Source organism: Impatiens glandulifera, chromosome 9 (assembly GCF_907164915.1).
Source record: "Impatiens glandulifera chromosome 9, dImpGla2.1, whole genome shotgun sequence".
NCBI lineage: Eukaryota > Viridiplantae > Streptophyta > Magnoliopsida > Ericales > Balsaminaceae > Impatiens > Impatiens glandulifera.
Window position 1 is genome coordinate 25821473 of NC_061870.1, and position 25532 is coordinate 25847004.

The following is a 25532-nucleotide window of genomic DNA, read 5'->3' on the forward strand; positions in this document are numbered from 1 at the left end:
TTAAAGAGTTGTACTTGTTTTGTTAGGTTGCAAGTTCGAAACATACCTCTAGCATTTTTAATTTTATTTTTAACCGTTTTAAATTTAAAAACGGGTAAACCCACAATCCGACCCAAGTATCCAAATTAACCACAGCTCTCGACCCGGTAATCCGGACACTTTAAAAATTAAGCATCATTATATATATATATATATAGATTAGTTAGTTAAAAAGTTGAACTTATATTAATGTTAAAACGCCCCGCGTTTATCAAATTTGGTGTTCAATTTAAAATATAAAGTCTTTATAGCCTAGTTGGTTAAAGAGTTGTACTTGTTTTGTTAGGTTGCAAGTTCGAAACAAACCTCTAGCATTTTTAATTTTATTTTTAACCGTTTTAAATTTAAAAACGGGTAAACCCACAATCCGACCCAAGTATCCAAATTAACCACAGCTCTCGACCCGGTAATCCGGACACTTTAAAAATTAAGCATCATTATATATATATATATATATATATATATATATTAGTTAGTTAAAAAGTTGAACTTATATTAATGTTAAAACGCCCCGCGTTTATCAAATTTGGTGTTCAATTTAAAATATAAAGTCTTTATAGCCTAGTTGGTTAAAGAGTTGTACTTGTTTTGTTAGGTTGCAAGTTCGAAACAAACCTCTAGCATTTTTAATTTTATTTTTAACCGTTTTAAATTTAAAAACGGGTAAACCCACAATCCGACCCAAGTATCCAAATTAACCACAGCTCTCGACCCGGCAATCCGGACACTTTAAAAATTAAGCATCATTAGATATATATAGATTTCATTTAAACTTGCCCAAGTTTTGACTATTTGAATCATCAATATTTATTAATTTTCTTATTTATAATCAAGATTTTTAACGATTATATAGCTGTTTATTTTCAATATTTGCCAATAGTCTTGTTCGAGCCCTAAGTCTTTTTTTCACACTAGCTAGGTAACATTTAGGACAATGTATTAAAAAAATTTATATTTTCTATTAATATATTTAAGTTTTTTATTTAAATAATTCATTTTTCAAGATAATTTAATAAGGGATGACAATGAAAAAAAAAATGAAAGAGAGGGAATAATGTCCCCTTCCCCACCATATGCAAATTCAAGGATTTTTATTACTTAGGTGACATGTATTTTTTTTTCTTTAAAATGAATTATTATAATTTATCTTGAAATGTTTTTTTGAGTGTTATATTTTATCTTAATATTTTGTTATGATTCTTGTTTTGTTTTAAATTTTTATAACTATAGATGTGATAATTAATTTATAACGATTTAATGAAATGATTTTATCTAATGAATAACTAATTATTATTGTATTTTATTATTTTTACAAGAATTAATTGGTATATATATATATATATTTAAAAAAATAAGAATATGCTAAAAAATCATAATTTAGTAAATAATAATAATAATAATAATACGGAACATAGCAAGTGCTAAGCATGTGCTGCGAAAGGGTCCCCTAGAAGAAAATTAAAACATTGTTGCAAGTAAAACAACGTGTTTATTTGAACTATTTCTTATCAATTTTTTTAATGATTTTATAAACTATTATATATATATATTATAAATTATAAATTTTTAAGAAGGACTCGGCAGTTAAAGAGACACGACTTTTGAGCCTCACAGAAGGTTATATATATATATATATATATATATATATATATATATATATATATATATATATATATATATATATATATATATATATATATATATATAATGTATTTAATACAATCATAAGTAATCAACTATACATTAAAATAAGCTCAAAACATTATAAGATAGATTTTTTAAAATGAGTTCAAAACATTATAATGGACACAGATATAGTGATTTAGGTCTCAATCTTAGGCTCTTCCTTGCATAAAAGATATCAATTGTGTTTAATAAGTTTGTCTTAATATTTCAATTGGTAGTTAGATATATAAGAGACGAAAGATATCAATTTGATTTTCACTTCAAAAACGTACTTTAAAAAATAAAAAGTTGAAGGGGTATCTTGTTTGACCCGATCAATGTAGGTCCTTTTTCTTTTAAACGAGAAAAAGACATTCAATATTATTTCTTTTCTCGAATTTTATATCCGAGTTATATTTGGAAAATTACTAATATAATCTCACAATTATGACATGCATTCTTAAGATGATAATTTTGATTGCACTAATATGATAAATCAATTTCTTATTCAATAAAGTATAATAATTTTGTTTTATACTTAGATACCTATAATTGTTAGTTTGGAAGTATTTTATAGTTTTTTTTATAACATTTGAGTCTAAATGTTTAGAAAGTCTGACAATTAGATGCCAAACTTTTTTTTTTTTTTTGATTATGCTGTCAGTTTTTCTTTTTAATATTAATTAGAACTCCGTTGAATTTTAGCTTTTATTATATGCTTGCTTAAGTTAATTAATTATGTTGGTTATCATTATTGACTAAATTCAATTTTAATACACAAAAGAAGCAGCCTTTATTAAATGGGTAACAGAAATTTCCCATTATCATTCATTTTGACTAAAGCATATAATAAATAAATTAACAAAAAAAAATTATGTCAAAATAAATTAGGTTATATATAGTCATTTGAAAATTTTGACCTTTGACTAGATCAAGTCAAATGGAAATATCAAATTCAATACGAAATTTATACTTTTTAATATAACCCCTTAATTATTATTATAATTTTGCTAATAATAGTAAAGATCAAATGTCTTCAATTAATTTTTGGCAAGAAATTTAACATAACAAAAGGGTATTTATTTTACCCTTTGGCATAATCATTTTCACAAGATTTCTTATTGGAATAATAATTTTGAAGTTGTGTTTTGTTTTATTTGGTAAATATATATTTTAAAAATCTCATGACCTGTGGTGGGGTCAGTGGTGTATTAATTTAATTATTTTTTAAAGATAATATTGAAACTTTCTCATTTACTATATAAAATCAAATATTATTTTATCAGATAAATCTTATTAAAAAAATTTAGTTATATTTATTTATATATATAAAAGATTGTAGTAATAATGAACTTTTCTATTTATATATAATTATTTTTAATCCGTTATATAAATTAATGAAAATAAAATAGGTCAAACAAGCCCTTCAACTGTACAGCATGGACCACACCACACCCCATTTGCAATCGGATTGATGAGATTGTGAACTGATATTATTATTAATTTTTTTATTTAGTTTCAATTATTTTTTTCGTGGTCTGTGTTTAAAGACAATATGTATGGTTTAGATTGTCAGTTGTCACAATATTTTAATTAAAGTTGTATTGGTTATGTTTGACTTGTATATAAAATATACATTATATCATGTTCAAGTAATTCTTTGCCTTTATAATTTGATTTATTCATCTTAATAACTACTATCATTTGAAAGCATCATATATCTTATTTTAAATTGGAATGTTTTATACTAGCTAGAGAAATCCCACACCCAATTCTTCTCGACAAAAAATTGAGTTTTTGGTCCTCCATTCTTCAAAATTGATCGTTAATGACTAAAGACCTAAGACCACGACACGGGTGAACTAAACTCCATAAGATCAATACATATTCTTAGGACACAAATTACCGACTAATAACATTACAATCGACAATGAAAAACACAATTACTATTTTTATATCCTAGCTTCCGATAGCTAAATGTCAATAGGGTTATGAAGGAGGGATGTTGCGATGAAGGGTCTAGGGCTTTACACGGTGTTCGAGATGACCGTCCAATATATATAATTTTGTGGTTGTTTTTATATTGCATCTACATAATAAAATCACTAAATAAGGAAAAGCAAAATTAGCCTCCAAAGTAGTTTATGTATTGCTTAGTTTAAGAAGAAAAAGAAGTGGGATTTTGTCTAGTTAGATCTAAGCTCTATTTATTAACATATATCCCTTTGTTTTATTGACTCTTTGACACACTTCTAATCTAAAAAGGGCAAAAAGCAAATCTAAAATAAATTCAACTAAAGTTTTCTTTGCTTGGTGAAAGGGGAATACATGATGCATATAGTTAGCTAGGCAATTATATAAAGGTGACAATAACAAATTTGAAATTGAGTATTAATGGATTTTTTTAAGGTATACCATAAGAAGAAACAAAATGGATTTCATTTCTTCTTATTGACCATAGCTAGAGATAAATTGGGTATTAGCAATTTCAATTTTTGCAAATATTATTTCAGTCAAAATGGTATTCGACGCGTTTATCTTGCTGACAAATACCATTTTGTTGATTAAGTATCAATGATGAATATAAAATCGTTAAAAGAATGAAAATACTATAACAAATATTTCAATCTAATTAATTAACTAAACTAAATTACTCAATTATTATGCATAAACAAGTAGAATATTATTTTTTTTGAAATAATTTATTTTCATTCAAACAAAGTCATTTAAACAAAACGGACAAAGAAAAAAAACATAGACAACAAGAAAGAAACTTGAACAAACATGCCAATAAAGAAAAAATAAAGCCATAAAAACAAATGACACCAAATATTAACTCTCCTGCCAATGTTCACACATTATCCCTTACCAAGATCGTCCGAGAAGAATATTAATAATTTTATTTCTTTCTCTTTTAAATAAAATAATCTTATATTAATAATCAAACACTTTGCAAGTCAAATTATCATGTTAACAAGTATATTAACACATGCAAGTTATACAACTCATTCATACAAATTAAATACAATAATAATAATAATAATAATAAAAAGAAAATTCTCTTCTCAATACCAACAAACCAAGCTTTAGTTTTTTCTTGTTACCATTGAAAAAAAAGAAGTCTCTATCATTTTTTTAAAGTTAAAATTTATTACCAACAAGTAAAATCAATTAAGTTAAATAGTTTGATTTGAATAGAAAATAATTTGAGAAATAGGGGTGAAATAACTTTGGAGAATGGTCTAAGATGCAATTATGACTTTCTTTTACTTTATTTTAAAATTATAATTGCACGACTTTTAATTGATTTTATTTATTCAATTAAATTTTGCGTTTCCACTGAACGCAGCAGCAGATGAACTGAACGCAAATTCTTTTTTCGACAAAAGTGAACGCATCGTTTCCTTTTTATCACCCTTCCTTCCTTCACACTTCTCTCTCCTCTCTCAACTTACAGATCTCTCTTTCTCTCTCTGGACCGCATTATCTGCAGCACTCTAAGCAGCCTAATTGGTAAGACTTGAAAACCCTAGAAAAAGATCCAAGCTTTCTCTTGTGCTGTAACCAGAATCTGTAACTGGATCAAATTATATTGGGACACAGTTGAAGGAGAAATTCCATGGGAATCTGCACTTCCAGGCCAGCTACAGAGACTGATATCTCTGACAATGGTGTTATTCCGTCCAAAGAGGTCAGACCCACTTCAGATAATGATCAAAATCAGCAAAACGAGTTGAAAAAACGGGAGGATGTGAAGAAATCTCCATTCTTTCCCTTTTACAGCCCTAGTCCAGCGCACTATCTCTTCTCTAAGAAATCTCCAGCGAGATCTCCGGCCAATGCTAGTTCCAATTCTACTCCGAAGAGGTTCTTTAAACGGCCTTTCCCTCCCCCATCTCCGGCTAAGCATATCCGGGCAGTTTTGGCCCGGCGGCATGGTTCAGTTAAGCCAAATGAAGCTACTATACCGGAAGGTTATGAAGTGGAGGGAGGTGGTGCAGGACTTGATAAGAGTTTTGGGTTTTCAAAGCATTTTGAGAATAAGTATGAACTTGGGTCTGAAGTAGGAAGAGGACACTTTGGGCATACATGTAGAGCAAAGTTTAAGAAGGGTGAATTTAAGGGGAAAGATGTTGCAGTCAAGGTTATACCTAAATCGAAGGTCTGTAAATCAATTTACTTTTGTACGATCTATGTGACTATATGAATCTGGTTGTTTCAAATAAATTTTCTTCTAAATGATCTTGATGATTTAGATGTCAGATCTAGGCAATCCTATCATTTTCTTGCAAAAGTTGGTCAAATGATGGATTTCTTTTTTTGAAAAGTTGGTCAAAGGACGGATAACACTTGAATATACATGATCATCCTGAAACAAATTTGTAACCCTTGATTCTTGATATGGGTGTGACATCTAATTTGATGTATATAGAAGAAATCTTTTCTTTACTTCATTTATAACTTTGCTTATGTTCATCTTTTGCCCTCTCAAAACAAAACATATTTGATTTCTTTTAATGGTTAGCCTTAGGAACTTTATTTTTGTAGAACGCTTGTTCCGCTTCTCCTTCGGAGTGCGACTAACCGCGGTTAAGCACATAACCCACAAACACTTAACCAAATTTATCAGGAAGCGGAACTAGCATTTGGAACTTAGAACCCTCCTAAAAGAACTTCCATGTTTACTCCAATCGATTAATAAAGCATTTATAACTTAGCTATTTATAGGTTATCATAAAGTTATAGCATACTAATCAAATTCCCTATCGCATCATAAACGAAATGATCTTATAATGCTTGAGAAATATTCCTAATACTTCTCCTCAAACCCAAGACAATAAATCTCTAATATGAAGATTTTATATTTGAGTGAGTAGTTACATGTTGTGAACATACTTTCTATATCGTTCAATAACAAAGTTGACAATGCATTGTCTTAAAATTTCATTTAATTTGCTAAGCCTAGTTGTTGTTTTTGTTGACAGATGACCACTGCCATAGCTATTGAAGATGTAAGAAGGGAGGTGAAAATCTTAAAAGCTTTGACGGGACATAGCAATCTAGTTCAATTTTACGATTCATATGAAGATCATGACAATGTCTACATAGTAATGGAGTAAGCTTTGATCTTGATCTTCATCTTGATTATTTGAAGAAACTGGGTGATAGTAATTACTCATTTTCTGATCTTTATTCTAGGTTTTTCTAAGTGTTGTATGCATTTTCAGATTGTGTGAAGGTGGAGAACTCCTGGATAGGATCCTGTCAAGGTATACTTAAACTCTTACAAGTACTTTCATATTATTATTGGTTAGTTTTATTGTGGATGACATGCTTTGTTTGATGTGGATTTAATCAAAATAAATAATTTATTCCATCAAATCATTGCCTAAAGACCCTTATTTGATTCATCATCACCTTTTAGATATTTTCATCACTTGACCCAAATAATCCCCCCTTTCATCAAACAATAACACAGTTATTCTCATTTTCTGCAGGGGTGGCAAATATACAGAAGATGATGCAAAGGCTGTCTTGATTCAAATATTAAATGTAGTTTCTTTTTGCCATCTCCAGGGTGTGGTTCATCGGGATCTCAAGCCTGAGGTTAGAAAATATCTTTTAAGATAGTTTTAGCAGGGCCGGCCTCAAGGATTGGGCTGCCCTAAGCGATACTTGTTTAAACAAAAATTTCTTCTTGCATTTGTGAAGCAAAATTGGAAGTAAATAACATTTTAGCATTTAATATATAAAACGATGCTGAGTTTAGTTGGTTCAGACTCTTGTTTGGGCCGAGCTCGCTTTACCCCTGGCCTGGGCCTGAGTTTTAGCCGTTTCCTTATCAATCTTTCTTGGCCACTTAATGAGAATTCAATTTAGTTTATTGTATGTAGATCAATTTATCTCCGCTATTTGCTTTTGGAACATTATACAACTTGTGGATTTTTTAAAACTTTATTAGGCCATTCATTTTGTTTTTCTGAACCTTGATCTTCACTTCTTATGATTGTCGTTTACTAAATTTTTCTTTGAGTAAGTTTTTCTTTGAGAATCTTTTCAATAATTATGATACACGTCTCTTTTCTTTTTCTTTTTTCCTTCTCTCGGGTATGTTACCATATCTAGTTTTAGGTTCGAATTATTTACCAATGCATTATCACTTGCTTCCAAATAGGCTATTTACTATTGTTCTTATTGATGACTTTTTCTTATTCTCATATATGAATGATCTAAATTGCAATGTCATTCATGGCAGAATTTTCTGTTTACAACAAAGGAGGAGAATGCACAACTAAAAGCTATAGATTTTGGGTTGTCTGATTTTGTGAAGCCAGGTATTATGCCGCCTTTCAAATTGCTTATTATGATTTTTTTTCCAGGATTGATTTTGTGATCAGATAAATTATTCCAATTCCAATTGATCAACCCTTTTGCAGATGAAAGACTGAATGATATTGTTGGCAGTGCTTATTATGTAGCCCCTGAAGTCCTCCATAGATCATATAGTACGGAGGCAGATGTTTGGAGTATAGGTGTAATATCATATATTCTATTGTGTGGTAGCCGTCCATTTTGGGCAAGAACCGAGTCTGGAATATTTCGTGCTGTTCTGAAAGCTGATCCGATTTTTGATGAACCTCCATGGCCTTCTCTATCTGTAGAGGCCAGGGACTTTGTTAAACGATTGTTGAACAAAGACCCACGTAAAAGAATGACAGCTGCTCAAGCCTTATGTATGTGTCTTAAAAACCTATCCAAACTTTCCATGCTATTATTGTCTTTTTCTAGCAATTCTTAACATAAATGCATTTATATAGGCCATCCATGGATTAGAAGTGACGACATAAAAGCGCCCCTTGATATTATGATTTTCAAGCTCATGAAGGCATACATGCGGTCATCTTCGCTTCGCAAAGCTGCTTTACGGGTGGGTATTCAGTGCATTTTTTTTTTCATATGTGAATATTTGTTTTCTTTAATTTCAAATTACTTGTTTTTTCTACATTGTGCCTTCTAATCTTCCTTAAATAACCTTTTTGTAACTAGTAACTTATTTGGCCTGTTTAGTCGTGAAAGGCTTGTATTTCCTTTGATCTTTTTGGAATCAATTGCTAGTTGTTCACTCAACACGAGTAACATAAATGACAAGAGTCTTGGACTAAAGAGTTTAGCACCCTAAGGTCTTTGGTTCGATTCTTATTCAAAACACCTGGATTAATCGAGGTGGGTGCAAGCTGGCCCGAACACCCTTTTATTACAAAAAATTTCAAAGGAAAGAAAAAAGCTAGTTGATGAATTGGATGATGGTTGCAACTTTTGTCCTAAAAAATATTACTTTGCAAAAACTCTCCTATATTCTATACTTGTATGAGATATTGATGGACAACTATTGTTTTTGTTCACAATAATGTTCTTGTCATTACTTGCTTGTTTTTGGTTTGTAATTTCCTATGATCTTTCCTGTTATAGATCTTTTGAATCTAATGATTTTATCTCGTATCCTTGATCTCCCTTCAACATGACAGGCTTTAGCAAAGACATTAACAGCGGATGAGCTATTTTATTTGAGGGAACAGTTTGCACTTTTGGAACCGAACAAAAACCAAACCATAAGCTTGGATAGTATTAAAGCGGTCAGTTCAAGCAAACCATCTTTTGAATTTGATTCTCTTTTGCTTCTGCTATTGTTTGTTTTAGTCCTCCTAATTTTTTAAACCAAAATTTTTGCCAGGCTTTGACAAGATATGCTACTGATGCTATGAAGGATTCGCGAGTCCATGAATTCCTTACATCTGTATGTGCTATATTTATTACTACTAAAGAATAACATGTTTATAGTTTACGCTTTTGAATAAAAAAATCTGTTTTATATTATTTACGACAGCTGAATGCACTACAATACCGACGAATGGATTTTGAGGAGTTTTGTGCGGCTGCTTTAAGTGTGCATCAACTTGAGGCTCTTGATCAGTGGGAGCAATATGCTCGCAGTGCATATGAGATTTTTGAGAAAGATGGGAACAGGGCTCTTGTCATTGAGGAACTGGCTTCAGTAAGTGCTTCCCATCTAAAATCTATAACTTCCCAACATTCATTCACAATGAAAGACTAAGAGTGTCGAATCAGTTAAGTGTTTGAAAAATAAAAAACTGCCTAAGCTTGTGTCATTTGGAATTTTTGTTTTTGACAGGAATTAGGAGTTGGACCATCGGTCCCAATTCATTCTGTCCTTCAAGATTGGATTAGGCATAACGATGGAAAGCTTAGTTTCATGGGTTTCATAAAATTGTTGCACGGAGTGTCTAGCCGATCTCTTGCGAAAGCGCAATAATAATTGGAAATAACTGTTTTACCCCCTCTCTGTCTGTCGTGCAATAATGATCAGCTAAAGATGGGCTAACCAACCGTGAGTCAGTCAGAGCAAGAGGATTCTGGGTTGAGAGAAAACTTGGCTGCCTAGATTTGTTGTGCAGTTGGGACAGCATTTGAATTGGACTCATTCAATATTATTGATCCTAGTTTGATGGGGGGTTTCACAGCCAAAGCATATAATAGAAGAGAAGACTTAACTTACTTTTCATGTCAGTGTAAATTAATAGCTACAGAGCTGAGAGGAGAGATCATTTGATTCTATGAAACATTTGACTTTGAATATGTTGTTGTGGTGGGGAGTGGGGACGCATGCATCTGATAATATCCTTGTCTTTGTTGTTTGATTGGAATAGTAGTACATCTTGTCTAGTTTAACTTGTGTTCTACTTAACTTAGTTTGATTTTTCGATCTGTACTGTAATTTTCGATCATGTCATGCCTGAACATTAACTGCATCATCAACATTGATCTTCTTCAAGAAATTGAAGGGAGGAGGGGGATAAAATGGATCATATTCTAACAAACATAGAGTCACCAAGCATTGAGAAATCAATTAAATTTCAAATTTCTTAGGTGAATCATGTTCACCATTCTTAATCAACTCATTTTGGTCAATTTTCATTTTTATGATTGAATTGAGAAGATTTTGCACTTCAATTAACGGCATTACCTGGTGGTGGATTACTTGGAATGAGAATAAGAAAGATGGACTACCAAACACAAAAGATCTTTAATCAATATTTGATCAAGTATCATGGAATCATTCTATTAATTTAGTATGTTATGACATCATTGATGAACTTAAGTTTTAATGCTTTCATTGCATCTTTTTAATGAAACTATCTTATAAGTAAGAAATCAAATCCCCAATATTATATATTTTAACTGAAAAGACACCATTTTTATGTAATGACAAAAAGAAAACAAATCATGAAATATGATTGTTTGCTCAATGTAGTGGATAAATAACAACACATGATTCATCCTTGGGAAAATGTATTCTTAATCAATAGTTTATTTCAACAAGTTGTATCAGATATCCCGGATAAGGTGTGTCTTGATTCCACACCACAATTGCTCCACCAAAAACTGAGGAGAATGACACTTTCCTCGAGCATGATTTTCATGCACGACGGACTGAACGATGAGATACAAGAATTTTGGGAAAAAAGTGGCTACAAAGGGGTAAGCACATACACGAAAATACATTTAATTTTTTTAACAAGATGCAGAACTTAAAAGCTGGCTGCTCGAATCCAGGATTTTTGAAGGAGGTTAAGGATCTTGTTTCCACTAGGCTAGGCTAGAAGAGGGAATAGGGAATGATATACAAGACTTTGATCAAACCTTGTGATGAACTTCCGTAAGTATATTGGGATATAGAGACTCAAACCAAACCAAACCAAACCAAACCAAAGTTTTAGCTATTATCGATCAGCCTCTTTGAGTGCATCATTGTTGCACCATCGACCATCACTAGTCTGTACTCATGCCAATCCATTTTTATAAGAATAATTAAGCATGCAACAAGCTTTCTCACTCAGCAATAGTACTATAATATAATTAATATTATGCTTAGTTGTTTGTTCTTCATATCCATACTGATACAACCAAAATTACACTAATATATATAGTCCACACATATATATATATATGGAGAAATTAAGAGATTAGAGAATGTATATTTACAAATTAAACACTCAATAATAATAATAATAATAATAAAAAATTAATAGCTAGCGACGTGAGGGTGCGGTAGGACAAAGGTCCATTTCCTGTGTCCAGGCGGTTCGGTCTTGAGTATGTAACTGCCAATATATCTGAGCCAATCCATCCGGATCCATCGAACCATCCTCTCCTCCAACTATTCGCAAATTTGACCTATTTATTATATCTGCTTCATTAATTTCATCTATTTCTATCAATTTAATTAATTAATTAATTAATTAATCTTTCTTTATAAGAATCTTAATTAATAGGATTATATATGATCATGATCATGATCATGAGCTAGGATATATAAGATTATAATACTAATATATATAAATAGTTTGAATGGAGAATCAGAATCTGCATCATGCATATGTCTACTTTGATGATTGGGGACAAAATGGAAGAAGAATCAGAATCTTCACTCTCCACCCCGGAGAGAGAAAATAAATAAACAAAAAAAAGTTAAGGTTCTCTTGTATTCATTTTTCTGGGATTCTCTATCTTACCAAAAACAAATTAGAACCTTCTGGATTTTTAAGGAATCCTATTTATCTTATTTATAACATTGCTTCTACATACCAGCCTAATTAGACCAGTCATTTTAAACAACCCTCATGATTATTCTTAAATAATAATCAAAGTTTAATTCTCATTCCTTCAACTTTATATTTAATCAATTTTTTTTATCATAATTATGATCACATTAGTAAAAAATCACGAGCACCCAAGATTTGTTAAAGAGAAGCAAAGACTCTACAGTGCTTGCTGTCAACAATGACTAAAAACAAATAAGTTACGACTATGTTTTGCTTCTCCTTTATATGTGTCTACAAGCTCGAGCCCAAAACCTTAGAAATGTCGGATTAGAATATTCACCTCATTTTTGTCGCTAAACTAGAAGAGGGATAAAGTTTGTAATAATCAAGTCATAAGTTAAAAGGTCTTCAGCTTCAAAGTGATCTCAAACACTATTTGAAAACATGAAATCATTTTGTCTAATTCATGTTTTTACTGTCATTACTTGTTTTTGTAACAAATTGAATTTTGCATGGACTGGATGATAAACAAAAAGTCAACATGACAGGAGAAACTGAGTTCATCAAGAAAATTGAGCTTAGATTTGAAGGTTTTAGGGTTTTGTATTTTCCTTTCTTTTCGTTTATTTTTAAGAGTTTATGTTTATTTAATTCAATTTGATTAACTCATGTCAAACGACTTTTTAGTCTTTTTGGTATGAGATTATTTTATGAATTATGATTCATATTATTTTGTGAATCATAAATAATATTATAATGTGAATTTTTGTCCATATTATAGGCCTCGTTCAGATTGGATATTTAAAAAAATGGGAGAAAAAAATAATGATAGTTGATGATTTTGAGAAAGTAATAATTATATATATATTTTTTTTTTGATAAAAAAGACTTAAAAATATTAATATATATAAATAAAATAAAAAAAATTTAAAATGTGAAGTATTTGAGTATTTTTGTTAATGAAATAAGTGATATAATGGTTGAGAGGTCATTTATTGGAAAATTGATTTTGTTTGAGTTTTATAAAATTCCAAAGAGAACAGGCCTTAATATATACAAATTCTTGTTAGGCTTAATTTTTAAAGTGTTCGGATTGCTAGATCGAGAAGTATGGTTAATTTGAATATATATGTGAGTAAATAAATATTTGGGACGGATTTTAAATTGATCCATCCATAAACTTAAAACGGTTAAAAATAAAATAAAAAATATTAGGTTTATAATGACAATATTTGACTTGTACACATTATTTTTCAATTATTCATTTTAATATTTGATAAAAATAACAAATAGTAAATATTTGGATTATGATTCACATGTGATCAAATTGTAATAATAAATATTTAGGCATTATATTATTATTTTTTTCTTCAAACTTACTTTTTTCTTATAGTACGGTACTATTTAAAAATAATTTATATTTTTCTATTTCACATTTAAATAAATGCGTAAAAAGTCGAGTAAGTTAATATTATATTATTCGAGTTCGACTCGAATTGTATTGTAAGTGTTCGAACTTGACCGAATAGCAAAATTTATACTCGAACTTGGCTTGATGACAATTCGAGTAATTCGAGCTCGAATTCGGAAACTCTGATTAAATTAAATATTTTAATGATGATGTATAATATAGAAAATAATAAATGTTGCTTGCCTGGGAAAACCAATGACGCCATCTATGATAACATGAGCCACATGTACACCAAGAGGCTGAAACTCCCTCGCAAGGCACTGTGATAGGGCTCTTAGCGCAAACTTCCCACAGCCTAATCATCATCAATTCATCATCATCAATAATAAAAATGCAGATTGGATTCTGAATCAAAGCTTCAAATTAGGATGGATAATGGATTCATCAGTCAAACAAACAAACACTCACATAATTCTGTATAGCCAGCCATGCCATTGAGGGAGGCTGAAGAACCAGTGAAGAGAACTGTTCCTCTTCCTCTTTCCACCATTCCTGGCATCACCTAATTCTCGATTAATTCAATTTTACCGATCAGAATCATATATGATCAATCAATCAATCGATTCAACTAATTTGAAATATAAATATACCTGCTGAGCGCAGTGGAAGGCGCCGACGGAAGAAACGGCCATGGATTTCTGGAATGAGTCGATTGGAATATCGGTGAAGGAGATAGGACGCCAGTTCGCATCTAGCGGTTGTTGACAAGCATTGTAGATTAGAACTTCAACGAAACCTAGAGATAGTACACCTTCGAACGCTTCCCTTACACTTCGCGAATCGGAACAATCGATTCGGATCGCAAACACCTGCGTTTTCTCCTCTCTGGCTATTTCTTCAGCAAATGTCGATAGTTTACCTTTCCATAATAATAATAATAATTAGCTAACAGGAGATAGATAGATAGATGAAATGCTTGGTACCTAGGTCACGAGCGAGGATGGCGACGGTGTAGCCTTCGTTAGCGAATTTTCTGGCGATGGAACGGCCGAGCTTGGGACCGACGCCGACGACAGCAGCGATGCCTCGGGATGAAACGGAACCGGAAACGTTTCGCATATCTTCTGGATCGAGTGTACGATGGCGAAATGGTAGTGGATGTGGACTGGCTGTTGGTTCTGACGTGAAGTTGCAGAAGCACGCAGTACGAACCTTGAGGAGTCAGTTTGGAGGTGGTTATAACTGCAAGTTTCTCTCTCTTTCTTTCTTTTTCCGGTGTCAGGTTGAATGAATAGGCTATTTGAAATTTCTTCCTACATACAGGCAGGCAGGGTCCAGGGTTTTTGGCTTTTTCTTCAACTTGAACAAGCAAAGCAGAGATATATAGCCTTTCTCCATGTCTTGAAAAGACTATCAAAATTTAATACAATACAAATATAATCATTCTTTCATAATTTTTAACTTTTTTTTTAAATCTAAGTTCTCTTTCTCTATAAATTGTGTTTTTGTTTTTTTTTACCTCTCAGATTTGAGGAATGTTGTATTTTGTTCGAATCGACTAAATCATGTTTAGTCCGATCGAATTTTTATATCTACGTAATACTCTCAACTCTTAGCAGATAATTTGTTGCTAATATTCGTTAATTATCTTGGCAAAGTTTTGTCGAGTTTGTATACATCCATCCATTTCTTAGTAGTAAATGAGATCAACTTGTTATATGTGGAATTGTTTCCTTTTGTTTAATAAAAAGTTTTTGAAGCTCACCATTCTTTTATATATATTCTCTCTTGATTTACTTATATATATTATTCATAGATTTATATGGGTTTCTCATTATTTTGAATATATATATATATATATTTATATATATTTGAATTTTTTCATTGAATTTTTATTTTTTTATAAAATTTGTTATACAATTAATGTTTAGATACTCGTGTAATTGTTTTGATTTTTTTAAATACTATTTTGTATTATTTGCAAATTAATATTATATATGTAACACTTTATTTGAATTAAAAAATAAAATTAATTTATTTGTTTTCACCCCTATTATTCAATTTGAAAACTCTATATTTATTGTGTACTTTTTTCCATGATATGTTATTTTGCAATATTCAACTTTTTTTTATTTGATTGAATTCAAAATTCTTCATATTTTCAAATTATTATTAATATTTGATTAAGTTGTTTTTATTCATGTTTTCGATAGAGAAAAATCGGTAATTTTTTGATGTACAGATGAAAATATACAATTATTCCTAGCAAATAAAAAATTCTCAAACTACCTAACAACTAAAAAAACTTGAAATATTTAAGAACATGTTCATTTGTATAAAGGTCCATTTATCCTACTAATTAATGATATGATTAGTAGGAAATGCATCACAATTCTTGGAATATATGTAGAATATGCAGTTTTGGGAGACATGGATGTGGAGTTGCAATAAGAGGGTTTGACAAATAATAAGCATTTAAGATTTTCAACAGCATAATAAATAAAATTGACAAAAACACTTTTTTACCTATTAAATTTATCTAAATCAATTACATTTTCATATCAAAATATAATCAAAGTTACTTTTAATTTTCTTTTTTTTATAATTTTTAAAATAATTGTAGTCTTATAATGATTGTTACCAAATATCACTTACAAAATTGCTATATTTTATATTTTCATGGATAATCTAGTTCCAACTAAATATGAGATCATTTGAAAATTCTAGTTGAAAATATTGAGTTATGAAGCCTACACTTATAATAAACTCTACATTGTTAATTAGAGTTAATTAGGTTTTTTTTTTGGTTTGGGCTTGGGCCTGACCAAAGTTATTTAGATTTATTATTTAAATGTTTACCCTATAAATATATGATTATTAAGGGTTTACATTGTTAAGATAGAATTCTAGAGAGATAAAGTGTGAAACAAAAATTCTGTATTTCTTTTTCTTCTTTATAGTGAAATCTAATGGTGACTGAAATGGACGTAGCTTAATTTGAGTGAACCACTATAAATCTGTGTCTTTTTGTGTTCTTCTTTCTTGCATTTTTACAGATTGTTTCAAGCTGGTCGGATTTAGGAGATACAAATCCTAACAACTGGTATCAGAGCAGCTATGCTAGATCTAAGCATTGGAAACAATGGCAAGTGAGAATAGTATAAGACATGGGATTGGAAGATTCAATGGGACAGATTATGCTTTCTGGAAAATGCAGATTGAAGATTATCTCTATCGAAAGAAGTTTCATGTTCCTTTGAGTGAGAAATCAGAGAAGATGGATGAAGCTGAATGGAAACTCCTTGATAGACAGGTTTTGAGAGTTGTCCGATTGACGCTAGCCAAGACGATTGCTCACAATGTAGCAAAGGAGAAGACCATCATGGGTCTGATGAAAACTCTTTTTGATATGTATGAGAAACAATCTGCTAACAACAAGGTACACTTAATGAAAAGACTCTTTTATTTAAGAATGATTGATTATACTTCTGTCACTACTAATTTGAATGAATTCAATACAATTGTGAATCAATTGCTATCTGTTGAGATTGATTTTGGGGATGAAGTTAGTGCCCTAATTTTGTTAGCAACCGTATTCTTTCTTAAGTTAGAGATGCTAACAAAATCAGGGCACTAACTTCATCCCCAAAATTAATCTCAACAGATAGCAATTGATTCACAATTGTATTGAATTCATTCAAATGAGTAGTGACAGAAGTACCATCAACCATTCTTAAGTAAAAAAGGCTTTTCATTAAGTGTAAATTGTTGTTAGGAGATGGTTTCTCATACATATCAGAAAGAACTTTTATCAGACCCATGGTGGTTTTCTCTTTGCTACATTATGAGTAACCGTCTTGGCTAGCGTCAATCGAACAACTTTCAAAACCTGTCTATCAAGGAGTTTCATTCAGCTTCATTCATCTTTTTTGGTTTCTCACTCAAAGGAACATGAAGCTTTTTCCATAGAGATTATTTTCAATCTGTATTCTTCAAAAGACATAATTTGTCCCATCGAATCTTACAATCCCATGTCCTATACTGTTCTCATTTGCCATCGTTTTTAATGCTAAGATCTAGCCTAGCTGCTCTGATACCAATTGTTATGATTTGTATCTCCCAAATCCGACCTGCTTGAAACGATTTGTAAAAAACTCAAGAAAGAAGAACACAAGAAGATACAGATTTATAGTGGTTCACTCAAAATGAGCAACGTCCACTTCAACCGCCATCAAATTTCACTATGAAGAAGAATGAATACATAGTTTTTTGTCTCATACTTTATCTCTCTAGAATTCTATCTAGTTTTTGTAACCCTTAATAATCATATATTTATAAGATAAATATTCAAATAATAAACTTAAATAACTCTTGGTCAGGCCCAAGCCCAAAACAAAATACAAACCCAATAAACTCTAATTAACAATGTTTAAATGAGAAAATGAAAGGAGTGATGATAGAGAAGGAGCATTAATGATTTCAAACCTTTCATTAAGCTATGCATAGGGGTGTTCATCGGTTCGGTTTCGGGTTATTCGAGTTCCTCAATTCGGTTTCTTCGAATTTTTTGTTTTTTTTCGTAAATTCGAAAACCAAACCGAATTCGAATAAATTCTAATTAAACCGAACCGAATTCGAATTTTATATTCGGTTTGAACTTCGAATAATTCGAATTCAAACCGAATTCAGTTTTTTTTTATTTTAAACTCAAAATAAAATGTACCAACCAAGAATTGAACGCGAGGTCTATACCATGTTAGGGTACTATTCTACCACTAGACCACTAATGTTTTTGTTTCATTTTTTTCTTTTATTATAAATCTTAATTCAAAATATTATAGTTTGATTATTTTGAACTTATTCTTAAGTTAAGTTTGGAAGAATAAATAATAAAAAATGAATTCGGTTTTCGGTTTGGTTTTCGAGTTGAAACCCAAACTCGAAAACCAATTTGAAAACCGTATTTGAATTCGAATTTGTTTGAAATTCGATTCGAAAACCGAAAATGAAATTCGAATTCGGTTTATTCGAATTCGGTGAATTCGAATTCGGTCGGATATTCGGTTCAGACCAAATATTGAACACCCCTAGCTATGCATATCTTACCCACCTATATATAATGTGCCACTATCAAGTGGCAACCCTTTCCCTAAGCAAAACATAAATAAAATATCTTACCCACCTAATACCTCCATAACTCAACATAAGTCACCTCTAGCATTTACTAATGCATTTGAGCCGCTTTTAACATTGACTAATGCATCTAGATCATCTCTGACATTAACAATGTATCTGGGTCATCCAACACCCTATCATTTCTCATCTTTTATATATATATATATGAGCCACTAAGGGGCACTCCCTTATCATTTCTCATCTTTATTTATATATATATATATATATATATAAATATAAAGTTGTAGTGTCTAACTAAATTGGAAATATTGATATGTAATGGTGGAATAAGGTTGAAAAGAATATAAAAAATAAAATTATTATTTTCCTTTTATAATTAAAAGGGAGGAAATGGATTCGAGCATCAGAAATGATCATGATTCATAGCTACCGTTGGATTGTGTCATTTTAGATGAAGACATGATGGTTTCTATTTCTATGATCATATATATAATATATCAAAGAGATGAGAAGACCATAAAAGAAGAGGAATATGATATATCATATACTTTTTTAAAGACACTAGTTGGAAGTCAACTTTAAAACCGCATCTATTATCTATCTATATATATACATAGGATAATTTATTCAACATATTTGCAGTTTATCCTCTAATTGTTTAGATACAGATAGTATTTATCTTATTCAATCCAATTTAATCGTTAATCATTCTGGTTTTATAAAAGGAGATAATTGATCAGATGTTACAAAGGGTGAAAAAACAAATAGAGGACAAAAGTGCTAAAACAGTACTTTGATTCATCTTGTTCGCTCAAACTATTATAACAAATAATTTATCACAATTTTTGAATCAAGCAAACCTATTTTATTGTAACATTACTTAATTTGATATAAAGATTCAATCCATTCATTGTGTCTCTTTTTATTTAAAACTTGTTCGAGTGGGATATAGAATTCTTTCTAGGGCTCAGTCATTTCCAATTATCTCTTGGGGATAATGAGATTTAAGAAGGGATATTTTCTTTCGAACATACATACCTCGATCTTCTGTGAGGGGCTTGGGCTAGATGCAAAAAAATTGACTTTGGTGATAATAATTCAATGTTTTTTTCTTAATTACCTAGTACTCTCATTTTCCCTCATTCTTTTTAGTCTAGGGAGTAAGATATAGGTCTTATTAAGAACTTTGTTTGAGGTTCTTTCGATCTCATATGCTTCTCATTTAATTAGTTGGTAAAGAAGAGCATCTTTAATGGGACCTTAAGAATCAAAAGACAACAAATAATGGACTTTAATAAAATGCTCATTTCAAAATGGTGATTGGGTAAAAGTGATTCGAATTCAATACGAGACTCGTTATCAACTTCAAGGAAGGCCTCTAGAGAAACATATGTGTTCATATAATTGGTCATTGCTTATCCAAATGTAAAACATTCCATCGGTAAAGTTTCACGAACACTCTCGTACGCAATGTGAGATTCAAAACAAGATTAAAGCTTAAAGGAAATGATATTATTAACTAACTTTTTGTTTCGTTTTCATGACCTTGAAAATATGAATTCTTACATTTTACCATCTTCACGATACTTTTGACCAACTATATGCTGTTTTTTCCCTAGTATAATTTGGATTCTTTCCAAGTTGATCATTGTTACTAAATCTACTTGTTGAACGAGAACTTTTGGAATTGTTGTAGCCTTTTTAAAATCTATTTCTTTATATGGAACTCACTTTGTTATGAGATTAACACTAACAATATTCTTTTGCATAAATGTATCAATTGTTACAAGTAGATATAATTTTACCATCTAGAGTCATAATTTATATCTCATCTCTTATAATTGCATGACGTTCGTATGAAATATTCTTAATATTGATCAAATAATTTACAGTGTAAAAGAAAAATTTGTCATCTCGATTGTTTAACTAAAACATAATCGTAGTATTTTGCAAATCTCAACATTGATCACATGAGATACACAGTAGAATTAAGATTAAAAACATTGTGTACAATAACAATAAATGAAGAACCGGTGGTAGATATATCTGGATTGAAGACTAGCTAATAAATATATAAATGTTTGAATTTGAAGAGAAATATATATATATATATATATATTATGCATGGAGGAGAATAAACCACGAGTGAGTAGTTGTTACTTTTGGCCTGAAGGAACAAACCAGCACTGTCTTTGCTGTCAATATTAAAGTGGATGGAGAAAGAACAACCCTCCATTGCCAACTTGCTAACAAAATGCTACATGCCCTTTTTTTTATTTGGAGGGATACAACCCTAAACTAGGTCCCTCTCTTTTTCCTTTTTCAAATAATTTTTTCTATATATATATAATTGTTGAAAATTGTGGTGTTTTGTAGTGATAGCAAGAGAGAGTGCTTAAATTGGAAATGGACCACACCCAAAATTGGATAAGAAGAAGCCAGTCAGCAGTCAACTATCATTATCAAGAAAAAAAACTACTCAACTTAATTCTAATTAAACAATTCTTATATTAATCATTTATAACTTCTTATTTTTTATGAAAAAAATAGAGATTGTTCATTATTTAAATAATTAATAGAGAGACACGTGATCAATTAAATTAACTGGAATCTAATTTTTCTAATTGTTTGTATGGAATCCAACTCTCTAATGCATTAGGTGGGAAGAGACTTGTAGTAGGACATGGAATTTGGTTATGTTTGTATCATTGTATGGTTGATATTTATTCTAGCTAGTGTGTTATCGTGCTATGTCTATCTTCTTTGTTTGGTTTGGATTAAGGTAAGGGCGGAACAATAATTTGAAATTTACCTGAGCTAAATACTTTATTTAAAATCGATTCGGGTTAAGATTAATGAAATAACTGACATAGACAAAAATGGTTTCGACAAAGTGAAAAAACTAGAATCACGGATGTTGAAGATCTGACGGTGAGAAAACTGGAATCACGGATGTTGAAAATCCAACATAGAGAACTGGACAATGTTGAAGATGACGACGGTACTAGATGACGACGGTACTGTTAGGGTTGTTACTGTTTGGGCTAGTGGGCAACCCAGACTACAGCCCAAATAACCTAACATGTAGATCTACCTTGCATTAAAGAGTAATCTTAACCCATTGTTATAGATATTTAAAGAAAATTCATTTACTAATTAATATACATAATAAGTTATAATTATTAGAATGTGAAGATTGATTTAAACAAATTGATAGGTCAATATTTACATTTTGGTGGAGGTATTCATCTTGAAATGAAAGATGAATTCCTTTTTATGGGTCAATTGTTATATTTGATTGAGATTCTAATATTTATTATAATTTTTCTTTTCATTTTTTCAAAAATAAAAATTTTATAATTTCAATTTCAATTCCAATTCTTCAGTTATTTATAATTACCTCGTAGAATTATTTTGATTATATGAGAAAATGAGTTAATCGTTCCGACAGATATTATTTTGGAAGTTAATAATCACCTTTAACGACGGTTCTCATATTCCGTCTCTAAAAGCACAATTTGCAAGAAGATTAAAAACTACTTATTAGCGTCATCACAATTAATGGCTAAATAGATTTAGCGACGGTTTTTATTTACCGACGCTAAAAGAACAAAATTTCCCCTTTTTATAATGATTCTGGGGAGTATAAAATCATTATAAGATCTATATGAGCCTGAAGATGGATGGCATAACTATCATATATATATATATATATACTATTTCTATAAATGAATCTTGAATAGAAGAATGAATAAAAATACAATCCATACACTTAGAAGTTGCATATCTAAATATTTTATGATCACACTTGAGCAAATATTTCAAAATGCTTAGAGATAGGAAACTCAGTTTTCTTTCAAAGATCGCAACAAAATAATCTTATTATTAATAGAGGAGTGGGTATGCAACTTTGCATTCCCGTGCCATGAAGATTGTGAAGAAGATTCTCCAAGTCGATCGTTTAGAAGATTGAGGAGTGTCTAAATATAAAATGTGAAATTGAAAAAACTTTTAAGGTGTGTTCTCCCTTCTCAGTATCACAAAAATTGGACTATTTACAACATGTTTATGATGGTGAGTGAGATGGATGATGGATCCAATAAAACTGATCAAAAAGAACTTAAAAAATGTTTCTTAATCAATTCAACTATACTGATATTAGAGAGGAATACAATGATTTGACATCTTTGAATTAGAAATTTCAAAAGTTTTCTATTCGAGACCAAATGTCTCGTGTTTAATTTCTTTTAAGAATGTCTTAAGTTGAAATGAGATTATGACTATGTAAATGTGTGCCTTAAGTGCTATGAGCAGGGCGGCGCTAACAACGATAAAATTACCTTATTAAAGACATATCTTTAGCAAGAATATGAGTGGTTATCGGTCTCTATAAATGAAACTTTAAGGTGGGGTCATGATGTTGGTGAAGATCTAAGCATCCGTTGTGGAAGTGGGGCTAACCCATGCAAGTAATATATGAACTGGAATTCGATCCAGAGAGGAAGAAGAGTAGACTATATCATCATGTGGAGGTAATGATTAATGAAGAAGAAGGAGCCCACCAATGATTGAAGGTTAAGGTCCCCGCCTCTATTATTACCAATACCATACATCTCAGCTTTTTCAACGATAGGAACCACCAATTCAATTGGGGAATTATTTTACTAATCAACTTGTTGTTTCATGACATAGACCCATCACCCATATCATTGATTCTCATCATATGTACATACATATATATATATATATGTGATCCTTATTCATGGGTCATGATCCTTCTAGAGATTTACTTGATCCAGTACTATAAAGAAACCCCTAGTCCTTAGTGTTTTCAAATAAAAGATATAATAGAAAGAAAGAAAATGAGAGACTACAAAGGTTGTCTTGTTGGGCTTCTTGAACCAACCCTTCTTATTGGATTTGCCACAATACAACAAACCTTTGTCCATAAATTGGACTTCTTTCATTTATTTATTTTTTTCGATACATATTTGTTATGATAAAAAGGTTAAAAAAAATCAAATAGAAATATGCTTCCATCAGTCTAGTTTGATGTAATGGTTATTGAGTTTTTTTTTTTTTGGATTATTTTCCTAAAAAATTATGTTTGATTAAATTTTAAAAAAATTAGTCTTTTATGGTTAAAAGTCAAAAATATCTTTTATTTTTTTTTAAGATAAATTAATTTTATATAATTAAATAAAAGGTAATTTTAGTATTTAAATATATAAAAGGAGTGGTTAGATGATTAAAATTATATAAAGAATAGTTGAGTTTTGGGATAAAAGTCTGGAAAAAAAAATCACTTCAACAAACGAGCCCTTACAGCTTGTATGATTTTGGATCTTGTAGGATTTATATAGATTTGTTCAAATAATATTGTTTAATAAAAAGTAGGGTAATTGAGATTTATTTAAGATAAATTATTAAATATTTTTTAAAATTCAAATTTAATAAAAATAAATAAAGAGTATTTTAATATTTTATTTAAAAATTTAAATAATTTGATGAATAGAATGATATTAACAATTTAACATGATAGAGATAAATTTTCATAAATCCAAATAAAATAGAGAAAAAACAAAACAACCTACTTATCAAACAACTCTTAGTGGTCCATTATTACTTGATATATATATATATATATATATATATATATATATATATATATATATATATATATATATATATATATATATATATATATATAGTATTTAAATATATAAAATGAATGATTAGATGATCAAAATAATGTATGAAATGATAATTGAGTTTTTGAATAAAATTTTAAAACATTTAAAAAATTACTACATCAAATAAGCTCTTACATTTTTATTTTTATTTTTATTTTGGGGTTTTTTTAGGATTTGTATAGATTTGTTCAAAATAATATTGTTTAATAAAAAGTAGGTTATTTGAGATTTATTTAAGATAAAATATTAAATATTTTTAAAATTCAAATTTAATAAAAATAAATGAAGAGTATTTTGATATTTTATTTGAAAATTTAAATAATTAGATGATTATAATGATATTGATTGGATATAGATAAATTTTCATAAATCTAAATAAAATAGAGGAAAAAACAAAACAACTTACTTATCAAACAACTCTTAGGGCTTGTTTGATCTTTAATAATTAGGATTTTTTTTTTTGGATTTTTTCTAAAAAAAAACCCTGTTGGATGAAAATTTTAAAAAACTAGATTTTAAGAGTTAAAAAGTAAAAAAGATATTTTATTTTTAAAGATAAATTAATTTTATATGATTAAATAAATGATGATTTTAATATTTAAATATATAAAATAATTGAGTATATGGTTGAAATGTTGATTGAGTTTTAGAAATTCTCGGAAAAAAAACAGTACCATCATGCCCGGACCTGCTGTGTAATAAGTGGCAATTGCCTTAGACCCAAATATTTTTGGGCACCTAAATCTTAAAAATAAATAAATTATAATGATAGGTTCATGGGCTTATTTTTAAAAAGCCCATAAATAATAATTGATAACCTATCAATGATAAACCCTAACTTAATTTGTATCCAAAAAAAAAAAAAACACTATCTTAATTGGAGAAAAGAATCGCACGATTCTTATTTATCAACAAAATCAAGGAAAAAGAAAAAAAATAAGAACAAACATTCTGGAAAGGCAAGCA

General features: G+C 29.9%; 2 protein-coding genes across 3 annotated transcripts; one reads left to right on the forward strand and one right to left on the reverse strand.

Moving 5' to 3' along the window:
* Positions 1–4737: 4737 nt before the first annotated feature.
* On the reverse strand, positions 4738–15082 carry LOC124913761 (3-ketodihydrosphingosine reductase-like). 2 transcript variants are annotated; one of them, XM_047454177.1, is made up of 6 exons: positions 14721–15082; positions 14388–14656; positions 14206–14299; positions 13981–14092; positions 11782–11958; positions 4738–4753 (listed from the first exon to the last, which is right to left on the reverse strand). In XM_047454177.1, the coding sequence occupies exons 1-5, from the start codon at positions 14854–14856 to the stop codon at positions 11814–11816; spliced, it is 756 nt and encodes a 251-aa protein (XP_047310133.1). In that variant the 5' UTR covers positions 14857–15082; the 3' UTR covers positions 4738–4753; positions 11782–11813. The 2 variants fall into 2 exon arrangements, with proteins under 2 accessions (XP_047310133.1, XP_047310132.1); XM_047454176.1 differs by lacking the exon at positions 4738–4753 and having other exon boundaries at positions 11648–11958; positions 14721–15081.
* LOC124913760 (CDPK-related kinase 5-like) lies at positions 5137–10452 on the forward strand. The gene is made up of 11 exons (XM_047454175.1): positions 5137–5866; positions 6690–6820; positions 6933–6974; positions 7203–7311; positions 7961–8039; positions 8142–8438; positions 8523–8632; positions 9231–9338; positions 9437–9499; positions 9590–9757; positions 9896–10452. Exons 1-11 carry the CDS (start codon positions 5324–5326, stop codon positions 10034–10036), a joined length of 1791 nt encoding a protein of 596 aa, XP_047310131.1. The 5' UTR covers positions 5137–5323; the 3' UTR covers positions 10037–10452.
* Positions 15083–25532: the final 10450 nt, after the last annotated feature.